The 26,931-nt window shown below is 38.6% G+C and overlaps 1 protein-coding gene across 1 annotated transcript in view; it reads left to right on the top strand.

The window, feature by feature from the left end:
- The window catches only part of CNTNAP2 (contactin associated protein like 2), a gene marked incomplete at its 5' end in the record, with an annotated part of 444,129 nt that overhangs the window by 337,363 nt on the left and 79,835 nt on the right, over window positions 1-26,931 (top strand). Inside the window, 2 exons of the mRNA XM_027896436.1 lie at window positions 18,051-18,269; window positions 20,557-20,793. Of these exons, the coding sequence (XP_027752237.1) occupies window positions 18,051-18,269; window positions 20,557-20,793 (456 nt within the window). The remainder of the gene's footprint in view (window positions 1-18,050; window positions 18,270-20,556; window positions 20,794-26,931) is intronic.

Below are 26,931 nucleotides of genomic sequence, written 5' to 3'. Positions count from 1 at the left end.
AACAGTGATACAATTTTAGTATGAATGTGGCTGAAGTCTTTATTCCATTTATCAAGAAACTCCTCTGGCAGGCTTGTACTTGTCACCATTATGGAACAGCTGACAGAGATATAGAATTACCTGAAGCCTCTGTTTTCACATACATCAGTAAATTCACAGAACTTCATTATTTTCATAGCTGGCTGGTCAGCTGACAACATCTAGGACTGCTTAGAAAGAAAAGTAGTTGAATAAGGTATTAATTTTTCTGTAAATCAGAACTTCCAGAAACCATTCATGTGTGGTCAAAATTTTAAAATTAGAAGTGTATTTTAGAGAGAGAAAAATAGGATGCTTTCTCTTTTAGAGTTTTCCTATATAGTTTTGTAAATTTATGAAATAGGAGCAAAAGACCTTGGAGTTATGACAATAAAAACCTAACTACTTCATACCAGAGAAGTTTGTCAAATAGATCACATTTGAATTTTCTGTATAAGAGATATCCCAAGTTTTGGAAAAGATGTGTTCCTGAAAGCAAATTTTGAAAGGGGCATATTCATGAGAATTTGGGAAGAAGGTTCCACTGTCAGTGTTTCCAGAAAACGCTCTTAATGACAACGTCATATAATTTGGATGAGGAAGACATTCTACTCACTTCTGTAGCATCTCTCATCCCATCATCACCATGCAATTTACACACACAAATGAATTGTGTCTCACTGTTATTGTTCTGAAGTAAGCAGCAAGTTTACTTACTTCAGGGGAGGTTTAGGTTGGATATGAGGAAGCAATTTTTTACAGAGAGAGTAATCAGACATTGAAATGGGCTGCTCAGGGAAGTGGTGGATTCACCATCCCTGGAGGTTATTAGGATGAGACTGGGTGTGGCACTGAGTGCCACGGACTAGTAACCATGGCGGTGTTGGATCAAGGATTGGACTTGATGATCTCGGAGGTCTTTTCCAACCTCATTGATTCTATGATTCCGAGTCACTTTAGCAACAGGAGAAAAAAAAATATGAGGCTTAGAAATAAAGGTCAGCTTGTGTTTGATCCTGGCATGAACATGTAAGAGAGGAAGGATTTTTCTTATTAATTTATTTAGAAAGCTAGGAACATTTACAACCACTACTTTCAGGGATGCCACGTGACTGATAACCCCTGAAACGTTAGGTGCCCCAAAAAGTCTCCCCAAGGAGTGATCGCTGAACTTGGCAGCTGTGAAAGGAATTATGTGGAGTAGCTTGCTAAGGGGAGCAGTGGTATGGCTTCAGGATGTGTCTACTTGCTCTGTGGGCAAGGGATACTGGCAGCACTCTAATACCTAACATTTGCATGTGAAAAGTCCCCCAATGCTTCTAGTGCTTAGCTGTTTCTAGGCTACTCAGTTAAGACATAAGTAACTCCTCTTATCAGACAAGAAACAATGACAGACTAGGGACCAGGATTCCCATTGCTGTTTGCTTCTACCCAGAGAGCATTCTTCCCTCCAGACTCACTGCTCTAAATCAAGACTGATTAATATGTTTTCTTACAAATTTTAATAACTTCATCACTTCTTTCTCCAGAGGCATCCTAAAATAGAATTCTACCATATCAATGAGTTTTCCATATAATATTCAAATTACCATATGTTACAGTAAATATAGCTTACATTTTCCACCCCTTGGTTTTTTACCTGGGTAAGGAAAGTGTTGTGACCTTAACTATTTCTTTTTATTGAGCTGTTACTTTTTTTCCTTAGCAGAAGGCCCTTTTCTGTAAAAAATCCCTATAGTAACGGATGTGCTGCATTAGCCACACGTCAAAAAATGCATAGGACAATGAGGCATCTCTTTATCCCAGAGGCCCATGAGAAGTTATCAAATTAAAGGGAAAAATATTACATTTCTTCGGGGAAATTTATGACCCAAATGTTTTTACAGCAGTATTTGCAAACCCTCATCCTATCCCAGGACAATAAAAGTTTCGAACAAAAAACAAACAAAACATTCTGAAGAATTGCAACCAGCATTCTTTGAAAGACAAGATTCTATTTCAGATGAGGTAGGTGATGCAGAAATGCCTGATATTCAAGCAGTCAATTCCACCTGTACCTTGTTCCTAACTAGCAGATGGGGATAGGTGCCCAGTCTGGCATGTGGGAGCAAGTCAAAGGCAGAAAATAAACATTCCAGCTAGGGACCAAGCTAAAACTGACCAATAGAAAATCCTAGGCACAGGGCTGTGGGGAAATTACTCTGACAGTGAACTGGTACAGGTTGCTTTTGGTCTGCCTCAATATCAGTATGGCATTCATGGTCCTGCACTGTACAGTACCGTACAGCACATCCCCTCAGCATTACCCTTCTCCTTTCAAGGGTGATGGGATGCCTTTCTCATTGCCATAAAAGCCACTTTAATAGTCATTTTATGTTCAGTGTCTTATAAATCAGTTGCAGCTCACATAAAGTTCAAGGTGGGAGCTGGTTGGCATTCACAAAGCAAAGTTCTCCCTAACTTTGGGTTGAATTGCACTAAATACATGCAACACGTGGCAAACTTTACTGGCAGTACCACCCACTAGTTCATCTCAGGTCTTTGTCCTCACTTCCAGTCTGCTTTCTGTTACATGCTGAAAGTGCATAGGCTTTGTTACCTTATTCATGTGTGCTAATATTTTTCCCGTGGAAAGTGATTATTTACAGAAACAAACCTTCTGGGTCCTTGAATTTAGATCCTCACTGTCACAGCAACCACAATGCATAACCTGTGTCTAGCACCCTAAATATATCCAACTCTATTTAAAATAATTTGAATCTTTGCTGATGGGGCAACTGTTTCAGACTTTCACACCTTTGTTTTTTAGGAGTCTTCTAATTCCTAACAGTTCGATTTGCATTTTTTCTTTATAGCCAGACATTCTTGCTCCGGTATTATTCTTTGGCTGAAATAATTATTTTCCGTTTCTGGTATTTACTCTTTAACCTTGTGTGTTTATGGTGCAATCACATCTTCTCTCAGCTTTTAATTGCTGTATTAAGCAAGATAAACTCTCTTCTCCTCAGGTATTTTCTCTTGTTCTGTTCTCTGGTTATGCTAATAGGGTTCTTCCTACTCATTGCACCTTGAATTCTTCTTTCTTAAACACAGGTAGTCAAAACTATCCACATTAATTCTGGTAATAGTTTATTAGTGTCCTCTACGATGAAATTAATGCTTAGGCTGCCCATTGTGTCCTAGGAATTTCTGGCTGATCACACTGGGATACTGTTTATTATGTATTATTTTCTGACCTTACTAACCTTGTGTTACTGGCCAAAACAAACAGACAAACAAACAAACAAACAAACCCAGTCATATGCTGACTTCTTGTGCAAAGGTATTCATTATAATACTAAATATGACTTGACCCTAACCAAATTAGAGGTCCTTTAATTTTCTGATGACCTGTACTTTATCCATGTCATCAACAATCTCTGCAATTCTGTTTTTCATCTTTGTTATTTTTAAAAGAAAATCAAATATGCCAAATCTATAACAAAAATCTTCCAAAAATCAGAGAGTTTTTTAAATCAAAAAAGGGCATCCGTTATGTTGACTTTTTTTAATCCTTAATATGATTTCATATTTTTTGTATTCTGCCTCACATTAGACAGTGATGTCTGCTTCACTGACAGACTTCATGTGCGCTCTTACCTTTCTCAGCTGCAGGGTAAAATCTTGTCACTAAGTCATTAAACTATGGCAACTCCATTAGTTTACATTTTCTTTGTAATTTCCAGTAATTTGCCATAAAAATTCACACGTAGAACTCAAGTAAATACCCTGATATATAAAGACTTTCTTTTCCTGCTACTCTTCAAAGTGACTGTGGGACTTCTTCAATTAGTTTATGCAGTAACTAGTAGCAGGGTCCCACTTTGAGCTCAGCTGATTGACAAGCTCAGATTTCTCACTGAGTTTTCTGCTTTAGCACTGGAAACAAGAACACATTCCACAAGAAGCTAAGAGGACAAATTTCCTTTTTTCTTGATATTAATGACTTCACCTCCTGAAGACAAAGTGTCTAGATCTACCAGCAAGCTTTAGCATCTCAGTACCAAATATAATAATACTGATTATAAAACCAAATACAATAATAATGATGCTAAAAATATCTATCCACCTGCCACCTATCAGGAATCATGTCCAGCCCATACCAGACAAAATTTTCCAAAGGAATTTCCTCAGGATGTATCCTCTGGCAGGCCCAGATGTGCCTGCATCATTATAACACCCAAATAGCACATGAAGGGCTCTGGTTTCAGTGAAGCAGGCACTGCTCTGCCTGCTTTGCATGGCCAGACTAGGCAGATGTTCCCTGTGCATTCCTTTTCCCTGCCCACATGAGTTTCAGATACCTACCTGCACTGCATCCACTAGGACAGGCTGTGCAAGGCTGGTCTTGCCAGTAAAGACTGAGGAAAAGTCTTTTCCCTGGGTCTCCTGCCTCATTCAGTGGGCCCACATTTTCCCTAGTCTTCTTTTTCCTACTTAAGTACCATTTAGGTACTTCCATAAGACTATCTTCTTTTTGCCTTGCTCCCTCCTCTCAGGATCCTGACCTCTACCATCCCATGATCACAGCTGGTGCTGTCTTCAACCTTCCCAGCCCCACCAAGCCCCTCCTATTTTGAGTGTAAGATCCAGCAGAGCATCTCTCCCCACTGGCTTCTCTTTCACTTGCACCAGGAAGTTGTCATCAATAGCTCTCCAGGAAACTCGCTTACGCTCCCCTGTTTTGTCTCTCTAACAAAGACCCACAGGAAGACCAGGGCCTGTGAACTTGAGGCTACTTCTAGCTGCCTCTAGAAGGTCTCACCCACCTGTTCTTCCTCACCAGGTGGCCTGCATCAGATCCCCACTGTAGTGTCACCCACACCACTCTGCTCTTGAATCCGTACTCTGGCACAGTAACCAGGAGAAAGTTCTCAGCCAGGCACAAGAAGTTGTGTCAGGACACAGTGATTATGTGGATGATTATGATTAGATTTACTGCTAATACAAAATCTAAATAGTTCCAATGCAGTATCTAATCAATTCTATCATTATTCCAGTGGATTATATTATAATGAGGTCATGGTCCCTCATGTTGAGTCACAGGTGAGACACCCTGGTTTTCGAAGTGTCTCCAAGCGTCTCCAAGAAGTCTAGATGGGATGGACCTAGTCTAGGTCCATTTAGTCTCACATTTGGTCTACAGGTTTTGTCTAAAGGGTTATAATATACTCAGGTTTAGGCAGAAGCATACAGGTTGACAACGTTTGGCCTTGCAGAATTCACAATTACAAAGCAACAGAGCACCTATGGAGCTACTTCAGGATTTTATCTCCGTATGTGACTGGATCTTAGCGCTTTTCTCACTCATCCAAAGTGAGTGGTCCCCATCTTTGGGCTGGAAGTACCCTTGCAGGGTCAGGGATCCGCCTGGAAGCTGCCTTCTGCCTTGGGAGACCAGTATTCCTCACTGGTGCAGTCTCCAGCATGATTTTATACCCTTATGCAGGCTGATGTGCACCACAGTCAGTCACAAATATCTCAGCTCCCCCATCCTCCGAATACATCAGTTATGCAAAGAACCCAGGCAGTTCCTCCTGCAACTTCCACCCAGTGTTCTTATCTTAGGACAAACCTCTTTGCCCATCAGAGACAGCAGAAGAGAAAGGAGTGGAGAGGATGCACATAGAGACCTGTTTTTTGTCACTGTCACACTGACATTTAATCGTAGTCATCAACATCATCCTATACATTGAAATGCCATGAGTGAGGAAATCTGAAAGGGTCCACCAGGCTCCATTGTTTCCTTGTGTCCTCAGTTCAGTGGATCTTCTGGTCCTAAATTATTTAGATATTTTTGAGAATTTTTCTTCTTAGTGATTTAACAGTTTTGGTACTCTGAAAACTACTTTTTTTCTTTAAGTTAAACTTTTTAGAGAAAGTGTTGGCAATTGCTTAAATAGCCTATTAAAAGTCTAAATTATTCTTTGTTGTTTTCACCAAAGCAATTAAGTTTTAAAGTAGAAAATTATTTTCTGTGACTAGATAATAAGATATATTGAAAGTGGAGGTGTTTTTAATAATAATACAGTTGTATCCAAGGTGCTTTAAATATTTATGCAGATGATTAATTCAAATTTTGTCAACAGACTGATTCAAGTTAATATAATTATTTTCTCAAGTGTTTGTGAGAACATTATAGTATGGTAGATGCTAAATGTTCATATAGAGCTTTGGCCACAGATTTTCCTAACACTTTGCAGGACTTCATCATGGTTTAAATAGTAGTTTAAAAACATACCCGTTTAAATCACTCTCAATTCAGGCTCTATCTTTCTACCTTGCCTCGCTACATTTGTTTTGAGGATAAAGCAAAACTAATATTTCTGCTTCCACCTTTTCATTCAGAAACTTTGCACACATGTATAATTTCTTACATGTTAAAAGGAAAGAAAAACCGTTTGTGTAAAATTTTGTTAAAAAGTTAATAAAACACTAATCTATTTTTTAAGAGTGTGAAGGTAGTTACTATCACAAGGCTGCTATAACATCATCTTGCATAATTTAGACCTTTTAGATCCTCTTGATCTAAATGTCCTGATTTAGTTTTTAAAGTAGAGATTTTTGTCTCAACTCATGGACTGAGACAGCTCTCTATTAGGATGAAATCTTAAAAACCAATGTTTTATAAATTCATAAATCCTCTCACTCACCTTTTATTTTTGCCACTGCTACAGCAGGAAATAAGAACAGGTTTCCTGTTGGCTTTACATTTCCTGAGACTCATGTATAGTCAAGCAAAATAATTAACACAAGGTGGTCAAACCAGGCAGGTCCCTCATTCACATACTGCATCAAATATTCTGCCTCTGATTACCATGAAGTCTAAGAACATATTTTTACTTCCACCTCTGTTTCTCTCTCTCCTCTACCATTTCATGATACTTCTGGTTTGTATTTTTGGTAGATACTTTTTCCTGCTGCAGAGCAAAAAGTAAACAATACCAAAGATATCTTCTTCCAACTTCAGAGGTCTACCCTGGATGTTAGCAAATGTAAATTATTACAAGTATGTTTTCCAGAGTAGAAAATCTTTGTCTAAAACTTTTGATAAAAGGGAGCCACAGTTAGCTGGGCCCATCCATCCTCACATGTACCCTTTTCATATACAGAGTTACTACACTAAAAATAAAATTGAGTCATGTTTTTGGATGGCCTTTTTTTATTGTGGTAGTACAGAGCATAGTGCAACAGAGTCCTTACTCTGCTGGTGACCCCTAGACAGCCACAGAGAAATAAATAGCCATGAGAAATTGCTCATAAAATAGGCACTAAATGACAGAAACTTATAGGGCCCAGCAGAAAAATCAGTAAATTCTTACCACCATGAGGACCTTATTGAATGTAAAAGTGTTTTGATACCTACCACCCAGGCACCTAAAAACCTCTTCAAGTCTTAACCACAGCCTACAGCTAATACACAAACTACTGAATAAAGAGAGCACCTCAGAGGAGAAGGAAAAGGACACAGGGAATGTGCTTTGCTAAAAGCACATCACAGAAGTGTGAGTCTTGATGTCTAGTTTTCAGTCCTGCACCAGGCTCATACTACTTTTAGTATGATGCACAATTTACAATTTTGGCTTATTTTTATGACATTCAAATGCAACATATTCAAGGGGGGGGATTGATATCCTCGTATCTGCTTGTAAGCACTCAGTCCCATTGCTTAGCAGTTTTAGGACCCTGACAACTTCCTAGCAATTTTTCAGAATAAAAAAAGCCACTCTGTCCTCTCAATAAATCTCTCTGTTGCTTTACCATGCTCGGACATAATCTGATTTCATGGACATTACCACCCAGTTTTATTTTGCCTTTCATCCAACAAAAAATAACTACCAGTTACACAAAACCCTTTATATGCTGCATGGGAGAGCTCTGTTCTGATGTCTGTGCTTCCCCCTTGTTGTGGTGCCTTCTGTTGCATAGGATCAGTTCAGTTTCACGGTAAAGTGTTGCAGTTAAAAGGATATAGTGAAGTGTATTATAACCCACTACAGAAAGAAAAACACACACCTCCTCTCCTTTTCCACTCCGTGCACTGACTATAGTTCCCTTTGTGTGAATCACCTCTCACAAAAGACACCAGAAGGTATTGCTGCTGTATTACTTTAAGCATTAGTTGCTCTCATGAGATGAATCAACAGACTTTCAATGAGTCACCATTCCCATTCCTTCTTTCTTTCCAGGCAGCTAAGTAGTTACTGGAAAAGGTCTGGCTGAATGGGAGATAACATCTATGTGAAATTGTCTTTATTGCCCTAGAATTAAAGCAAGCAGGTATTTTTTCAAGCCCTTCTGTAGCCATCTAGTGTTTGACTTTAAATGGGTCTTTTCACATATCTTGTTTTGGTTCCCTTTTTATGCAGGACTGTTGTTTTTTTTGTTCTTAGTGCCCATGGCTGAAAATTGCTGCATCAACTGAAATATAATGATAAAAAGTCTGAGAGTTGTTTCCAAGTGCTTATCTACAAGACAGATACAACACAATTAGCGTAACTGAAGTAATTAATAAATAATGCTAATAAATAATTATCTTCTTAGGGTATATTTGGCCTTTGCATGATGTTTCATGAGAAAATTTGGTACTTTCATTTAATGTAACTTTTTTGTCCCCCAAAGCAATTTAATCTACTGTGTAGGAAGACTGATATTTATTAGTTGATTAGCTGTTGAGATTATTTTAAAGTGAGATAAAATAACTTAGTTATTACCAAAATCAAATCCCTTCTTATCTCTGTCCTCACACAGATGTTTACTCATGATGATAAAGGTACTGTATTGAGTCCTGATTTCCCTTCATATTGAGATGCAGCACAGTAATGCCTTTCCAAAATATTGCAAATTGTATGTGTAAGTGCTTGTCTGTCAGTAGAAAGGGAACTGATATCTGTCCACAAGGTGAGAAAAGCCAGGACCTTTTTTTTCTTTTTTTTTACTACCTTGCACCTGGAGAGCATTAAACCAGTTTTAGGTAGCTTGTGGGCACTTTATTGCAATACTTCTGAATGAGTTGATGTGTATTGAATATCTAAGATTAAAACCACAGGTGAGGATAATGGATTTCAAGGCTCAGCATGGATACAACAGGTAAAGGTTATTCTAGTAGAGGGAGTCTAATCCAACACAGGCAATGAAGGGACAAAAAAAACAGAGAGCTATTCAGTCAGACAGCCAGCTATATGAAAGCATATTCGAATAATCATAAAATGAGATGATGAAAGAATGATTTTAACATATTTAATTCCCATTAATCCAAAGAGGCTTGTTTCCTGTAAACAGAAAGCTAGAATTTAGACTTATTCTTTGTCCAATTTTTGAAATTACTTGTCTAGTTGTGAATCTTACTTGAAAGAAGATATTAGAGTATCATGAAAGAAGGACAATAACACACTAAAGTTCACTCCTTTTAAACATGCCACAAAACAATTTGTATGTGTGCAGTCTTGTCTTACAATGTGAAAACATAGTCATACAATAAGAAAACAGCAGCTCTTGCTCAATCAGGTCAGCATCTCTCAGTAGATCTAATTCCCTGTCCATTTGCAAATAAATATCACTGCAGTTTTACAGCTACAGATGTAGATACTGCACACAGGAGAGACTGAATCAAGTGCCTTCAGGCTGCAAACCAAACTGTGGAGAAAACGAGAATCAAAAATATGAGAGGGATAGACACTTTAGGGGGTGCTCTTTCCTGCATTCAACAAAACCTTTCCCTTTATTTTTCATTCTCATTTGGGTTTTTTTTTTTTGTTGTACAGGATACTACAAAAATTTCAAAACAAAAACACATTGAAAAGGTCATAAGAGGCTTCAGACATCTTGAAGAGTTATGTATTCCTAATGAAATTGCACAGGAATTTAATAAATTCTATTTACCATAAATTAGTTTAATCTTTGCAAAAAAGCACCATTTGATTACTATTTGTGTCTTTTCTATATATTATGGTATAATTTTGTCCAAACCTGTTAATGGTTACAGCCATTCAGCTATACAAGTTTTCCTTCCTTTGCCTTTCATTTACAGGTTAATTTCTCTTCTTCTTTCTATATATGCTTCTAGACTTCCTACGACTGAAGGTAAAACATGTTTAAAAATACTTCCTCCAGGCAACAAGAATTTCACTGAGAGAAATCAGTAATACTGTTACAGAATTTCTGAAATCACTTCTATTTCAAATTAACTTTACAGTTATATTATTAAAATATTAATGCTAATAGCAGTCACTGTACTTCCTTTTTCACAGGGAAGTAATATTTTATCGATACATATGGTCATCTCTATTCCCACATATCTCAAGTCCCTGAACATCAGGGCAGGGACTGGGGGAACAAAGTCTCTCTTATCACAACCCAACTGAGGTTCAAGACCACCTGAGAAAGCTGAACAAACATACGTCCATGGGACTGACAAGATGCACCCCACAGTCCTGAGAGAATTGGCTGCACTCCATGATATTTGAAATATCATGACACTCAGGCAAAGCCCTGAGTAAATGGAAAAAGGTAAAAAAATAAACCCTGGGAACTACTGCTTCGCCTCAACTGTGTGCCTGGTAAGATGATAGAACAGATCCTCTGTCTGGCATATGAGTGACAGGGAGGTGATTAGGGGCAGCCAACGTGACTTCACCAAGAGAAAACTGTGCCTGACTAATCACAGGCCAATTCTCTCAGGACTCTAGGAGGCAAATAATAGGGTTCCATAGACATCTATATGCATTTTCCTCAGGGGGTCATGATCTTTACTTACAGTGGGAATCACTGTTCTCCCAGTCCCCAGCCTGCTGTCCATCCTCTCAAGAGGTCTGGAAAGAAAGGTTGACATGGTGGACTGAGTTAAAAAAGTTGTTGAGTACCTCAGCCTTCTCATCATCCACTGTTACCAGTTTTCCAGTGTTGTTTATCAGGGATGGGTTCACCTTCTTTGACCTTCCTTTTCTGTTTAACATACCTGTAAAAACATTTCTTGTTATTCTTTGTATCCCTTGACAGGTTCAGTTCCAGCTTTGCCTTGGTCCTCTTCACCTCTTCTGAACAATCTACTTCATCTCTATGCTCTTCCCAGGTTACCCATCCTTGTTTCCACTGCCTGTGCATTTGTTTCTTTCCCTTTAGTTTGAGCAGCAGTTCCCTACTCAGCCATGCTGATATCTTGCCTTCCTTACCTGATTTCTTACTTCTGGGGATGACTAGCTCTTGCCTTATATGGGAGACTTCCTTAAAGGTCTGCCAGCTCTTCTGCTCTGCCCTTCTCCCTTATCCATGAGGGCAGTCTCCCTTAAAGAGAGAGCCTCCTTAAAGAGCTGGAAGTTTGCTTTCCTAAAGTTCAGGGGCCTAGCTTTACTCCTTACCTGACCCATGTCCCTCAGGACTGCAAACTCCAACAGTGTGTGATCACTGCAGCTCAGGCTGCCTCCTGTTTTGATGTCCTCAGTTAACTTCTTTCCACTGGTGAACATCAGATCCAGTATTGTGTCCCCTCTGGCAGGGCTGTCTATTGCTTGGCTCAAGAAGTTGAGATGATGGATCAGATGGATCGTTCATCCCTACAGAATATCAACTTGTTCTAAAGGTTCACAAAGACGCTGAGCCTCACTTGTTCTTATATTGTATCTTGTGGATGGATTTATAACGTGAGAAGTGGGTGTTAAATAATGTTAAATCAAAGCAGTAGCTTTACTTACCCTTTTTTCCTTCTTGACACTTACATAAATGATTGCATAAGGTCCAAGAAAGTGTAAAGTTGAATGATTTTTCTTTGTTTCACTTGTAACCTACAGGAAAATGTAAAGTGTGTCTAGCCTGTACAATGAACCCCCATGTTAGAGAGATACCTGAGCTATTCCTAAGAAAGTTACTATGTCCACATAAATCATCACCCAGCTATGCTGGGTTTGATCCTAGGTGCAGTAAAGTCTCTCATTAGAACTAATTACTGTTGGCACAGCATCATGCTGATGCAGCTGTGCAGCTTCCAGAGCTAGTTCATTTGGCACTTAGCTCAGAGATCACTGCAGTCTTGGGCATTAGATGTGCACTGTCATTTGGTCAAATGAATGACATTTTTGGTCATTAATTCAAATGGGCATTTCATTTGGGAATTAGATAAATGATGAAACCATCCAGATGCTTAGTCCAATTATTGTAAATATGTTCATGGTTTTAGACAACTACCTGATTATTAACAGACGGCCACGCTACGCAGTCGTTTCTGTATTGCAGTCAAGCAGCTTGGAATCAACAATCTCTCTCTGTTATGTTGCTTTGGTAGCTTTAATTTTTAGTTGTGTCCTTTGAGAAGTGGCCTCCTTAAAGCAGGTCCTCTGTTCCAATATGGCACTTCGGGGTACCATCTGTAGCCCTTTCCACCTCTTTTGAGCAGCCAGGAACAACCTATCAATGCTGCTTCCATGTCAGCACTGGCATGGCCTCCCTCAGCCCTGTGCAAATGAGGGCACCAGTGAAAGCAGTTCAGCTATGAATTTGTAAAAATGTCTTTAAACTCATCTGTCCAAGTGGGAAAGGTGGACAAGATAATTGCTTTCAAATCCTAGAAAGCTCTCTTTTCTATCCAGTCTACTAAAGGCAATGAGAAGGATTGCAGTGACTATAGATATGAGACCTGATTTTGACTGTGGTTTCCCATAAAAATAGGTAGACCACTAGTTCTATGTTTCTACATTTCCGTGTCTATTTCTTGATTAAGTTTTCATTCATTTGCAATCATTTCACTGAATTCTGTCTCCTGATTTAGTCAGAGAGCCCCTCATCAGAAGTGTATTTACAAACAAACAGCCCAAGAAATTTGGCAGATGTTGCCCTTACAGAGATAGAGTATTTTGAAGCTGTTGTTTTCACAGAACAAGTATCTGTCTGGCACGTTTAGTTTACAGTTTATAGCTTATTGTTGTATACTGTTTTACAGCCAAGCAAGTGAGCTCTGATTCGAGCTATAACAAGGCATTTATGTTCTAAGAATTGAATTTCAAAAGGATCCTAAAGAAGTTAGATACTATTCCCTTTGATGTAAGTCAACTAAAACATCAGTAAGTCCCATTTGAAGGTATAAAAATACATCGGGGAGGTGAGAGAAACAAAGTGCAAGGGAGGAGATGAAAATGTGTTTTGTAGAAAGGATAATGGGGCAGAAGGAGAGAAATAAAGAGATGGGCATAAAAAAATTGGCTGTGAGGAGGGTTATAATCCCTCTTCCTTCTTTTTCCACAGTTTATGTCTTGAAAGCTTCCACCTACTGCTTAGCATTTTGTGAGTATCCAACCATCCATCAACATCTCTTACTTTGCTGCCAACTTCATTTTAACTAGAGATCCTAGCCTGAAATGTATCAGCAAAGATCAAACTAGAAAATAGCAGGGGTCAAAGACACTTGAAATACAAAAAGTTCAAGGAAAATGGGAGATCAAGCTGGTCATAGGTCTTGAATACCAGAAAAGTCTATCAGCCCATTTAACCTGACATTTTGCATGGCAAAGGACAGAGCAGTGCATGCTACTTCCCTTGCAGTTAACCCTGAGAACTTGTGTGTAACTAAAGTATATCTACTAGAAAGCCTTGAAACGAAGCACTCAAGAAACTGGATCCTACAGACAGTGCAGTCATAGAATCACAGAATCATAGAATACCAGGTTAGAAAGGACCTCAAGAATCATTTGGTCCAATTTTCTTGACAAAAGCACAGTCTAGACAAGATGTGCCAGCATGCAATCCAAAAAAATGTCCAATTGTTGAGGAACTTACCACTTTTCTGGGGAGATTATCCCAATGGCTTATTCTTCTCATTTTGAAAAGTTTTCTTCTTGTGTGCAATTATAATATCCCTGGGAGTAACTTCTAGCAATTAGGCTTCATCTTTTCCATATGACTTCTTGTAAAAAGAACATCCCCACCTTTCTGTAACCACCCTTTAAATACTGGAACATAGTCTTGAAAGGTGTCCCCCAAGCCTCCTTTCTCAAGGCTGAACAAACCCAGTTCTCTCAGCCTTTCCTCATATGATAGGCTTCCTGGTCCTTTCATCATTTTTGTGGACCTTCTCTGGACCCTCTCCAGCCTGTCTGCATCTTTCTAGTCTAGTGAGGATTGAAACTGGACATCGTACATCCATATTTGGCCTGGCAAGCACTGAGAAGAGTGGGAAAATAACTTCTCTATCTCTGCTGGTGATGTCCTTGTTGATGTTAGCAAGCATCCTGTTTGCTTTTTCTCTGCTACATGACACTGCTCACTTATACTGAGGTAGTTGTCCACCAGTTCCCCCAGGTCCCTTGCCACAGTTCTGCTCCCTAGCTGGGAAAATTACGGAGTGTGCTGTGGTCCTGGATTATAATTTCCCAGGTGCAAGCACCTATATTTGTCTTCGTTGAACTTCATAGGTTCTTGTTATCCCACTCACCCAGCCTAGCCAGCTTGTCCTGCACAGCGGCTCAATCATATCCCTTCCTTTTTATGGGCATATATGGGCAAATACCTCATAGACTTAAGATGGGATCTGAATAGAGCTAAAAAACAAGAACACAGAACAAAGGGTGAGAAGGGCATTTTTTTTTTGCCAGAGTTGCTCTTCTGTGTTCTGAACAGATGGCTGACCATGACCAGAGACCTTAGAAAACTGAATCACTAAAAGGAACGTGTTCAGATTTAATTATAATTAATTGCACAAGGTACAGAAAGGGTAAAACTAATCCACAAACCTCAGATTATTGAGTCAATATATGTAGCAGGAGCCCATAAAAAAATTCACCCTTGTTCAATATTATGAAATTTCCATCACAAAACCTTGTATTGACTAAATAACTAAAACCCACATTTATTTTTTTTTCAATATCACAATTTAACAATTTCAAACATTTGTTCAACATCTGATCCTTATTCTTACTTCTTAGAAAGAGTGGCTTGAGTTTTACTGTATTTGATAGAATAGGAAATAAAATTATCTCTAGGAAAACTCACTTCATCCACTACAAAGTGACTGAGCAGTATAAATCTCTGGGACCTGGGCAGCTCATTTTCTGCATCTTTCTGAAAAAAAAAAAAAAAAATCTTTTCTTGGTCCAGTTGGTCACTTTGGATAAATAGTCACGTATGTACATGTATGTTAGATATATTGTAATCATCCCCTTCAAACATTTGACAAAATAATACCACTGTCACATCAACCAACAATGTATTCGAGTCAAAGGGGGTTGTATGTGTAGACATAGGGAAGTTGAAAAGTACCACATACTTAGGAAAAAAAGCTAAATAATTGCTATTCTTCTGCACAGTAGTTGAGCTGAACTTCCCAGTGAATTTGATGTTGTACTGGCTCTGGCTGGGATGGAGTCAGTTTTCTCCACAGCAGCCCATGTGGTGGTGTGTTCTGGATTTGTGCCTAAAGCAGCATTGATACCACACCAGTGTTTTGGCTGTAGCTGAGCAGTGATTCCACAACATCAAAGGTTTGCCTTTCTCATCAGGACGCTGAGACATTGGAAAGGGACACAACCAAGACAGTTGCTCGTTGACCAAAGGGACAACACCTTGCTCAGCAGCAGAGCTAGGATAGAGGAAAAAAGGAGGAGTAGGGGCTGCATGGTGTTCTCAAAGTCCTGTCCAACCTGACCTTGAACTCTTTATTCCCCCAGTCCCTGCCTTGAGATTCAGGATCTCAAAAGATGTGGGAAGAGCAATTGCCAGTGAAAGCTGAGACAAGAAAAAGCTGGGTACCTCAGCCCTCTCCCTGTCAGTTGTCACCAGGTTACCTGTCTCATTTGGGGCAGTGGTACAATTTCTTTTGCCTTCATTTTCTGACTGACGTGCCTGTGGTCAGATATACATCCATTTCTATTAAGGTACAAGTGCCAGTCATTTTACCTAGAGATGTCCCTGGCTGGAAAACACACTTATTCCGTAGACTGAAAATAGAGGAATGAAGAGTCAGAACCAGCAACACAACTTGCACATGAGACATCCTGTCATGAAGCCTCTGCCCGTCTGTAAAGTTGTTTTCATCATCATGTTTCATGTTTTTATCATGTCCATCAGTCTAGCAAATATGTTTCCTACCTTTGGGTATGAGAATCATGGTTTTAGGTAGTTTGTGGAAGGATCAGGAAAGTCTTATAGGTGCTGTATTATCCTCTCTAACTTTCAAGCACATCAGTAAGGTATATGCACTGAAAATGGCCTTTCATGAGCAGATTTTTCTGAAATGCTTTTCCTTCACCAACTATAAGATTAGGTATAAAAATATAATATTAGGTACATAAATAAAATATAGGTATAAAAATATAATATTAATTTATACAAATGGTATAAAAGAAACATTCTTCTAGAGGTTTTCAAAAATCCTGGATTCTTTGACAGTCAAGTTACCCATGAGTAATGTTAACAATGTCACCAGCTGCCTCGGAATAAGAGCAAAAGTCTGTTAAGGGGTTCTCATTTTACAGTCGTAGATAGACAGCTTTTGGGAAGCAATGCAAGCCTGACAGCGAAGGGATCTTCAAAGCAAAATGTAAAGGAGAATTATACACACACCCTTGAAAGTAGACTTGAACACAACATACAATTTAAGTACTGGAGAGGTTTTACTCTAATGCCTAATTTGCCTGAGTTTATTGGCAGAACTGCTGAAGTTACAAAACATCATTAAAATGAAACATATTTATTTCTTTAACAGCAAGCATTAGCTCATACAAATTTTGTGCTTTGTAAAGTGCGAAAGGCCAAACAGACTAAATGGCTTAAGAAAGGCAGTTCATTCAAGAAATTAAATTATTTTATTCAGCAGAGAACAGAAAGTACAACAGCTTTTATTTTTTTTCTTTTAGAAGTAGCCAATTTTGAAAAAAAAATCAATTATATAATAAATGTGGTTTGAAAGAACATTCTCTGTAAAAAGTTTATTCCTATCCTTTCAGTTTCATAAAAATGCTGTCAATTAAGTCTGACATAACCTTATGAAAATCTATTAGGTCATGTACAAAAATATTTCCCGCTATTTATCAGTATTGTTAGTAGTAATGACTATAGAGTGATGCTTCTGCCACAATTTAATACCTTTACTGAGTAAGATTTTTATAATAGTGTTTTATTAATTCAAGCAAAGAAGAAACCACAGCTGTACTGGAACACTGAGATCATAATTGGGCAACTGAGATTTTTCAGAGGGAGCTCTGGCTTTTTTATTCTATATGTAAGAAAAACAAAGGGAACTCTGGGTTGTTTTTACTTCTGTCTTGTATCCTCCTTTGTGAATGCTATCATGGATAATCCATTGTCTGTTAACACTTTCATCTAATGTTTTACCATCAGAATATAATTTTCAGCTCCAAGTTATATAAATTAGAGAAGTCAAAATTATATTTCTTTATTCCAAAATATTTTATATATTATTAATCACATTCCCCATTTAATAATAAGTACCAAGCATATATTTGCCAAGGATGGCCCACAGGAGTGTTTAACAGGGCCTAAGGGACATTTGCAAAATTTCTGAACATGATTTGAATCATCCACCATAAACAGAGCATTGTAATGTTTACTAAGGATCCATTTCTTTTTCAGCCATAAAAACTCACATAGGTCATAACCACAGCATTACTAGTTCATTGCAAAAATGAATTACCTCTCAAAGTAATTTAAAAAAAAAATTAGACTTCTGTGCCATTTTTTTTATCAAAATACTTATCCCCTGGGGAAAAACAAACAAACAAACAAACAAAAAAAACCAATCAAACAAAAAAACCTGGAAAGCTTCAGAGATCATAGATCATTGTTTAGGGTCTGTTGATGTTTCCTTCTAAAAGTCTACCTCCTTCTCAAGTTAGAAGGAACTGAATGTGCTTATAAATTCAGACAGAGGACTTTGCAATACCTATTACTACTCAATACGACTCCTTACTGTTCAGGCAGCGTTAAGTGAATGTGTTTACAATGTAAGGTTGTAAACAAACTGCAAACACCTTTTTTCCTTGATATTTCAGCTGCTACAGAGGTCTCCTTTTCATTCGACGTCGGAAACGGGCCGGTGGAAATCGTCGTCAGGTCTCCCAGCCAGCTCAACGACGACCAGTGGCATCGGGTCAACGCCGAGAGGAATGTCAAGCAGGCCAGCCTGCAGGTAGACCAGCTGCCCCTGGAGGTGCGGAAAGCGCCGACAGAAGGACACACGCGGCTGGAATTGTACAGCCAGCTCTACGTTGGTAAGATTCCTTGGCTGAAAGTACCTCCAGCAGGCTGTAGTGCCAAACTTATTTTTTGCCAAGTGCCTCTCCCAGACATGCAAACTTCTGCACTAGGAAAGTGAAAACTTCTGCTGAGGTCTTGCCAGGACTGCATGTGCCTGCAGTGCCCATCCCAGCCTCAGCAGCACTTCCAGCCTCTTTAGATTTGATCACAGTCCATCCTTTTTTGTTCACGGCTCTCACTGTGGTCTTTTTCCTTTAGTCCCACGGGCTGTTGGCCCATTCAGTGTAGGAAAACACCACATAGTGTTACACAAATGCAGTCCCTGGAACCAAGTTAGTCCAGCTGCTTTCTGGAGCTACTGGTTTCCACTACATTTTGGGCAGGTTATTGCAGCAGCACTTGTATTTCTCTGACTGTTAGCCTCGGGGCTGCAAAGCACAGACATGCCAAGTGTCATTAGCAGAAATCAGAACCCCATAAAATGTTGAGTAAAGAAGTACTTTCATACCTCTCTAGATATCTGTAAAAGGAGAAGAGGGAGGGGGAAAAGAAAAAAAATCTCTTCTTTTTCCCCCATGTTAGTCAGCATTCAACAATACAAATGAATTAAAATTATGTTTAAAGCCTTCATTGCCTTAGTAATCAGCCCAGTGTCACTTCAAACTGTGTGTAATGTGTCACCAGATGTGCAGGTTTTATTTACAAGCTCAGATTCTCCTTTATTGCTATGATCTCAATAAAAGGCAGTTTCAAAATAAGCTGAAAGATGAAGTTTGTTTAAAAGAGAGAGCCTTAACCTTTTAAAAGAAATACCAAACCTTTTGCCAAAAGCAGGAAGAGCTGGGAGTTTTTTCCAGTCTGAGTTCTTTGAGAACTGTTAGTAATTATGATTTTATTTGTTAGTTTTGAATTGACTTCAACACCAGCAATGTATTGAAATATGTAGCACATATATTGCCAAAACAGAAATGTCAGAATCTGCAATGGATTTTTTTTCTTTCTGAATAATATCTGTGCCATATAATGTCATGATTGGATCACACCTCTCAGAGAACAGATTTAAACCTTACCTAGAGTCAGTCCTAGAATATATTTGAGTTGGAGTGCCCAAAATGAACACTGGAACTTCAGTGCCTCCTGTTCCACATTCTATAAAATAAATCTGTAGATTAATCTGTTCTTTGGGCCAGCAAGAAAGCCTTAGGTATGATGACTTTGTGTCCTGGGGACTAGGACAGTCACCAAAGGAGAAAGAAGGTTTTCCATCACTGCAGTGTATGTGAGTTTACATAGAATAGAATCACACCAGAATTCCCTCTGCCTTGCGCACTCATCAGAGACCAAGCCTTGCCTCCTCCAGTCCAAGTCATCCAGTCACCAGCACTTGATTTGAAGTGGCTGTCTCTGGTTCATATTTAGTCCTCTTCCCCACTCAGGTAAATGTCAGGCTCTGTGCTCTGTGGTGATGAGCATTCAGATCTCCTCAGGGACCCTTTGGCACCTGGGGCACTGCAGTAATCAGAGGGAGGAGGGATGAGCAGAAAGGATGCCAGCCACTCACTGTTATTTACTTGCATTTTTTTGTTTGCTTTTTATGGTTGTTGTTTCTAATCCAGCCTCAGATATGACTTTCCTAGCTGAAATCATATTTTTCAGCAAGTGCTTACTAGGGATAAAAAAGAACAGTTCTTATTAACTGCTATGAAAAACTATCTCCACTCAGACTTTCAAGTGTAGCTTTTGAGTGTTACATTCTTTACTCTATGTTCAGACAACTAATCAGTGTACCTGATGTTTCTTGGAAATTAACATCTATATTTCCTATGGTAACTAAGAGTGGGGATTTCAATCTTTTTCTTCTTTGCCCATCGTAGCTTTGAAAAATGTAACACTACAAAGCATATTATGGCATTATTATTATTATGAGCATCCATCATCACTAATTACATGGAAAAAAAGGCTATACCTAGCAATCTAGCCAAGCCCTTTTCTTCCACCATTATCTCTAAAAACCTTGACGTTGAAATTAAGTGAAATCTTGCAGTGTAGGGCTAGAATCTCAAATGTCTATTCAGTGTAAAACAAACACTTATTGCTAAAAAAATCTACCTTTTTTGCTTACTTATGGTATGGTATCAAAAGGTTAGGTTTCATTGATTGTACTGTCATCTGGACAAGGTAATTCCTTGTTTTAAAGAAGTTACCATTTCCAGCTGTTGTCACAAGCTTAGCAGGATATTTCATGTAAAGCAACAATAAAATCTGTTCAGTGTAGTCTCACAGTTTTACACTCCTTCTCAGGTGCTGCAGGAGGCCAGCGAGGATTCCTAGGCTGCATTCGTTCATTAAGGATGAACGGGGTGACACTGGACCTGGAAGAGAGAGCAAAAGTGACACCAGGGGTGAAGCCTGGCTGCTCTGGCCACTGCACGAGCTACGGGATGTACTGTGCAAATGGAGGTAAATGTGTCGAGAAATACAACGGCTACTCCTGTGACTGCTCCAAAACTGCCTACGATGGACCATTTTGCATAAAAGGTAAATGCTTTAGTGCAGGAGGTAGAGTATGAGAGAACTATTTGCCTGAGGAAAAAAATAAAAATAACACCATAAACTTGATGCTTCAACTTTTATTAATTAAACAAGTAAATCTTATTTAATACTTCTTGCTAACAAGTCAAATTATATACCCAGGTTTTAAATGTGACTATTTAAAACCACACCTCTCATTAGGACTATATGTTACCTCTTTAAATCAAATAGCACAACAACATAATGCATCAGGAATGCCCACAGTAACAGCAAGTCTGACAGATCATATTCCACAGCCTCGAACAATTGTTGAACAATAAATTCCAACCAGCACAATGTCGTGGCTACTTCTTTAGAAAACACATGGATTTAAATGAAAGCTACCTAGTCATTCAGAAACAGATTTGAAGATATGTGTGTATGAGCTGAATATCTTAAATCTTGGGAGGGCAGCATTTGGCTTAAGAATTGCATCCGTCCATAACTAGAACAGGTCTTTTAGTAGCTCAAACAGAGTTTGAACTTGCTAGGGTAAGGGAAGGCACAGACCTCCCACGTCTGTGTCTGTCCTTTGGAAATGCCTAAAATACGTTCTTAATTTTCAAAATCAATTATTGTAAGAGACCAATTTACTATGGACACACCGGTCTGCATGAGAAGGAAAGGCAAGGAGAAAGGGAAAGAGGGATACATCAGTAAAAAAGCTAGAATAAAAGTGCTAATTTATTTCCACTTTTTTTTTCTTGTTCTGACCATCCAATCTGTTGCTCTTCCTAGTCATTTTAAAAGCTTTCTCGGAGTTTCAGCTAAAAATTGAAGGCTCTTCTCATCAGTATCGGTGATGTTAAAGAAACCTATAGCCTCACAAAGTGTTCTTCTGCTTTTACGTTCCACTCTGTACCAGGAATCCTGCAGGCAGGCTTTGTCACCAGATACCAAAGTCCCTTCATGAAGCTGACTTGGCAGTAGGGGACAGAGCCTGTCATTTGATGTTCTGGTTCACAACTCTTTCTTAACATCTCTTTTTTTTCCCAAGTCAAAATCTGAGAATTATTTTTTAAATATCCGTACCCTGCTCTCTTTTAGCCCCACTTAGAGGAAACCAAGTTTATAACAGAAATAGGCAATCTTTTTCTCTGATCCTGGGTTATGGACTGTATTTTCTCCCCACACACTCTAGCCACCTTCATTCATATTCATGTATATCCACCTTCCTTTCATTTTATCCTGGCAAAGCTTTGTCTGTTGCTGGGGTTGCTCACAGATTGGACCACCCTCTTCCAAAAGCTAAGGGATTGTTTTCACGTCTCCAGACACTCTGAGGAATCTCTAGCAAGATTATTTTATGAATTCCAATAAACACGTTGTGGTTTTAGTGCAGCAGAAGGGAAGCAGCTGCTTCTCTAGGTAATGGCTTCCACTGTGCTTGCATGCAGGAATTTCATCAGGTTTCACTATGCTGTGTTACTTCAAAGACCAATTATAAAACACCTCCATCACATTCAGGAATCTACATACAGCAGTTCCTGAAATGCGACTACAGTGATTTTGATTAATTTAGCAAATGGTTTATCATGAATAATGGTAATGCTTATTTAGTATTTCTGTTCACTAAAGAAGTTATAGTAGAGGAGACCCATTCAGGTTGGAACTGGGTCGGCCTCTTGCAGAGCACACGTTGATTAAAAAAAAAAAAAAGGAGAAAAAAAGGAGAAACTCTGCTATGCCATAATCACTGAATTCACTTTTTAGCTTTTTTGTGTATTGCCAAAACTCATCACATTGAATTTTATTTGTGGGTTTTCTGTTTCTCTTATGGATAGCTAAACCCCAAACTTCTGCCAAAACTAGCTCAAAGCTGCAGTGTTTTATTTTTCCTGGATGTGGAGCTGGCAGAATAAAAACATACCACTAGGGGAATAATTGAGCACCTAGCACAGACAAACCCTGGTTTTGGCTGGTCTGTAAGCACTGTCATAGCAACAGAAGTAATATTATACTATATCATACTGTTTTTTCCTTATCTGCTTCTCCCAGTCCAGCCAAAGGCCCCGAGCTCTGACAGTGATGCTTTGGACACGCAGCAAAACTTGCTGTAAGCTACTGCTGCTGGGCAGCACTGACTCATTCAAAGGTACACATGAGAGCACAGGGATCTCTGTACCATACTGTGTTGGGCCATTTAAACATGACATCAGATCTCTGCTTTAAATATCAAACCTATTCCAGGCTAAAAATAGCTTTCTAAATCCTTAAGGTCTTATGTGCAAAATGCAAATTACCAATTTCCTCTCTTTTACTGCTGAAAACTGATGTACTCATCTAGAATATCCCCAAGTATGATTTAGTGTGGGTGACTTCACAGGGCTTCTCTGTAGAAAGAACAATGGGGCACTGGGGAAAAAGCTAGAGGATAAATTACACAAAATAGACTGTGTTTGGGGCATCCTATCATCAAAATAATTGTAAAATCTCTTTAACAAACAATACTGAAAATGACATCTTACAACAGTTCATTCACAGCCCATTACTTTTTGCATTGTAAATTTAACTTGCATTAAGCCTTTTAAATCAAGTAAAGAATTGGAACTACTTATGCATGTTGTCAGACTTCCTAGGCTTGTAAAAGGAGGGGATCCTGTGTTTTCTTTTTAACAGCAGCTCCTGTACCCTGTCCTCCTCATCCATGAGAAAAGAATGAATATATCTTCTAAATACAAAAGCCAAACGTATATAACAACTGCAAAATAAATATTGGCAAAACAGCCAAGTATGTTTTAGTTTTAAAAATATTTTACAAATTTATAAAAATTTGAAAATTTATTCCTGTAAAATAAAAATGTTACCTAAATTATATTTTAATTGATTTGGATGAAATTATCATAACTTGCCTATTTCAATGCATTTTTTTTTTTTTGTTAACACTTTGACACTTTCCCTTCTGCAAAAGCACTGAAACATCTGTGAACATGTTTTCAAATACTGCATTATCTGTTTTCAACATTTTTCATTCCTTATAGTAAGGGCATAGTTGAATACTACTTGTGCTTTTCTAACCTGCGTCACTGTATGCTATTTGTTGCTATTATGCTGGGTGAGTCTAATATGGGGCAAGCAAGAATATTTTCCTTTGTTATCTTAACTAGGAATTCACATTCACAGCTGCCAAAAAATAACAAGATTAGTGCTCCGCAGGATAAACTAGGACTAGGTTTCATAATTTCACTCCTCTAAATAAATTTTCCAAGCCAAGGAGATCTGTTGATTTGATAATCAGTAATGCCTGACATTTTAAGTCATCACATTCAAGCCAATATTAGATATTACCAGAAAAATATGCCACTCATCTGGAGTGAAAGGTGGCACAATGTAACACCTTTCAGTATAACATAGACTTCTCTTCCCGCTGATTTTAATTTCCCACAGGAAACTTTTGTTATCCAAAAGTTTTATGTTGATATTCAAATCATTTGCCCATGGTAAACTTTTTGGGTTTGGTTACATACTGAAACTGCTAGCACAAGTGATGGGGAAAATTAAAGGAAAAAAACAATCATTGTTATAAGGAAATCACCATACAATGTCTCATGAGTAATAAACCAGGTCCACGTGTTGTGGATTCTTTTGCTGATGAAATCCATCCTTAGAGCCACTGACTGATGACTGACAAGAAATTGCATTGTCTCCAGCCTTATTAGCAGCACATCACACCATGATTGATGTTGTAGTGGCCTGGAAATTACACAATTTTTTTTACAAGGACAAAAAGGAATGCAAAAATGCACTCTGACATCTATTTTAACTTTAGTTTTGTTTTGTATTTGAGGCATATGCAATTGGCTTTACTTCTTTCACTGCTCAAAGAAATTGCTCTGAGGAATAGCTGCAGTGTTTCTGCAGTCCTGCAGATTGCTTTCTGACCTTTCCCTGTCCTTTGCTTAAACATAAATTCTCTTTTTTGTTTCTCCCACAGCTGTCCTATCATCATAAAAGCATTTCTGAGAAAACAATTAATTTTTGTTCCTTTAAAATACCAACTCTTTCCTCCCTTTAACAACAAAAAAAGCAAAGGTCAAATGCAGGGCATGTAGCAGCATTCTGATGTGGGACATACCCCAGGGAGAAAGCATTCCCCCTTTGGTATTGAAATGCAGTGGAACAACAATAGAAGAAGAAATTTTGAACCACCAAGACAGTGTGGCAAAAAAAAAAAAAAAAAAAAAAAAAATTTAAATAGCTGGTGCTATGACTCATGTGCCTTCAGGTATGCTGGAAGGGCAAATTCAAAGCCTCCCAATTTCTATGCAGTTATTCAATTTGCACCAAGGAGACGAGAAGAGTGTATACTCTTTTTTTCTTTTTTTCTTCTTTGGACTAAAGCTCAGATTCACGGTGTGAATTCTTGCAATCCTTATGCCAATGCCCGAATTAAGCTCCTTCATGTTTGTTTTTGTATTTGCATGAACCCTGAAAGCACTTACAAGTAGTATTGTTACAGTCAGATTTTCGTCCTTTCTTGCTTCCTTCGAAGTCTCAATGAGAAAAATCAGCTTTTTAGTAGGCTGAGGGGATGCAAGACACGGAGGAGAGGAGGGAGGGGCAGCAGCTCTGCACCCTTCCAGAGTGAAACTTGATCACCTCCAAATTCTGCCCTGGTTATTTCCATTTAATTCCGTTTATTTTGCTGGTTGCAACAACATTGCATTTTTTGGGTTGAAAGCAATGGATGGCGGGGGGCGGGGTGGTGAGGGGGGTGATTTTAAGAATGGTTTAAGGTATCAAACTTCTTAGCTTTCATAATTGCAGAACCCAGGAAATCAAGGCAACATGCCCTCCCACATCCAAAAAAACTCTACTATATGCAACGTGATTGTGATCTGTTAGCTTAAAGTTACATGAGAAATTTTCCTGGGGTTGTTAATGTTTGGCTCCCAATATGGTAAGTCTGAATGCTGCAGATGGGCTTTTTTACCTGTAGGTCATACTTCAGGACTTGGGTTTTATCCTCTATCAAGTAAATGTATACTCCAAAAAGAAAGAAATATACTCGTAAAGATATTCCATTCCTGTGTCCTGTCAATACTGCCTTATTAAACATGCACACTTATGCTCTAGTGGTTTGAAAATTGCATATCAGTGCAAGGATTCTATCACTGGGGAAAAAAAATCTTTTTCATTTTTAAAGAAAAACAAACCTTCCCCGCAGTAATTACCATCCACAACAAACTACTTATAAAATGCAGGAGCTCCTTATTTTATATGCAGAAAGCAAATAAATCAGAGTAATAAGTTTTTTAAAAAAAATACCAAGTCCTGTCTCAAAAAAATGTGATAAACTTTCAATTTCTTTGTCAGCTAACTATAATAGGCCTGCTATGGAGTCATTGCTCATGGAATGAAGATATTTCATCAAAGATAAGTAGAGCAGCTTCAGCAGCATTGCTGGGTGCATTTCCAAAGGCAACTGAGAGTTTTGAGGTTCTCACACTAGACACCCCTGTGCAATATTTATGCTCCTCTATGCTATTGAAGTAGTTTTGGCACCTCTCAAGGTGATAGGGTATTTATCCTTACAATAGCTCTGTGATGTGAGATGTTTTTATTATGATAATGCAGAAGGTGAACCAGATGCTGAAAGAAGCAAGGACTTGCTCACATTTAAAGTGGTTTCCTGTGGTACAGGAAGGAATTGAAGCCAGATCTCACCTATCACCGCTGTTACAGTGAATACTGTGCAGTTATCAAATGACAGCCTCTAATATTTCTCAAATGGCTCTTGTAAAGATGCAAGTTTTCCTCAGAGGTTACTTAAAGAGCACCTCCACAGACTGCCTGGTAGAAAATCTTGAAACCTGGTCTGTTGTATATTTGACATTACATTTTTCTTCATCCATCTCATTTTTTTCCAAACCATCATGGATAAATCCACTAGAAATTGAGCTGAGTTTTCATTTACATTTGGCAGACAATACATGGCACCAGTTGCCATTCCCTTACTCTGAGTCTGCTATCCCAGACATCAGTTCAAATGACTGTACGTATAGAAAGATTTATAGTACTTTCAAATCTGAATGAAATGCAGCTGCAACTTTCCTGACATTTTTTAGGCTTTCCTTGGCATGCACACTTTTGTTCAGGTATAGC

Source organism: Empidonax traillii, unplaced genomic scaffold (assembly GCF_003031625.1).
Source record: "Empidonax traillii isolate 1590-97213 ecotype Southwest subspecies unplaced genomic scaffold, ASM303162v1 scaffold496:size689020, whole genome shotgun sequence".
Taxonomy (NCBI): Eukaryota; Metazoa; Chordata; class Aves; order Passeriformes; family Tyrannidae; genus Empidonax; species Empidonax traillii.
The sequence above is the reverse complement of the archived record's forward strand: the minus strand, read 5'-3'. Positions and strand labels throughout refer to the sequence as shown.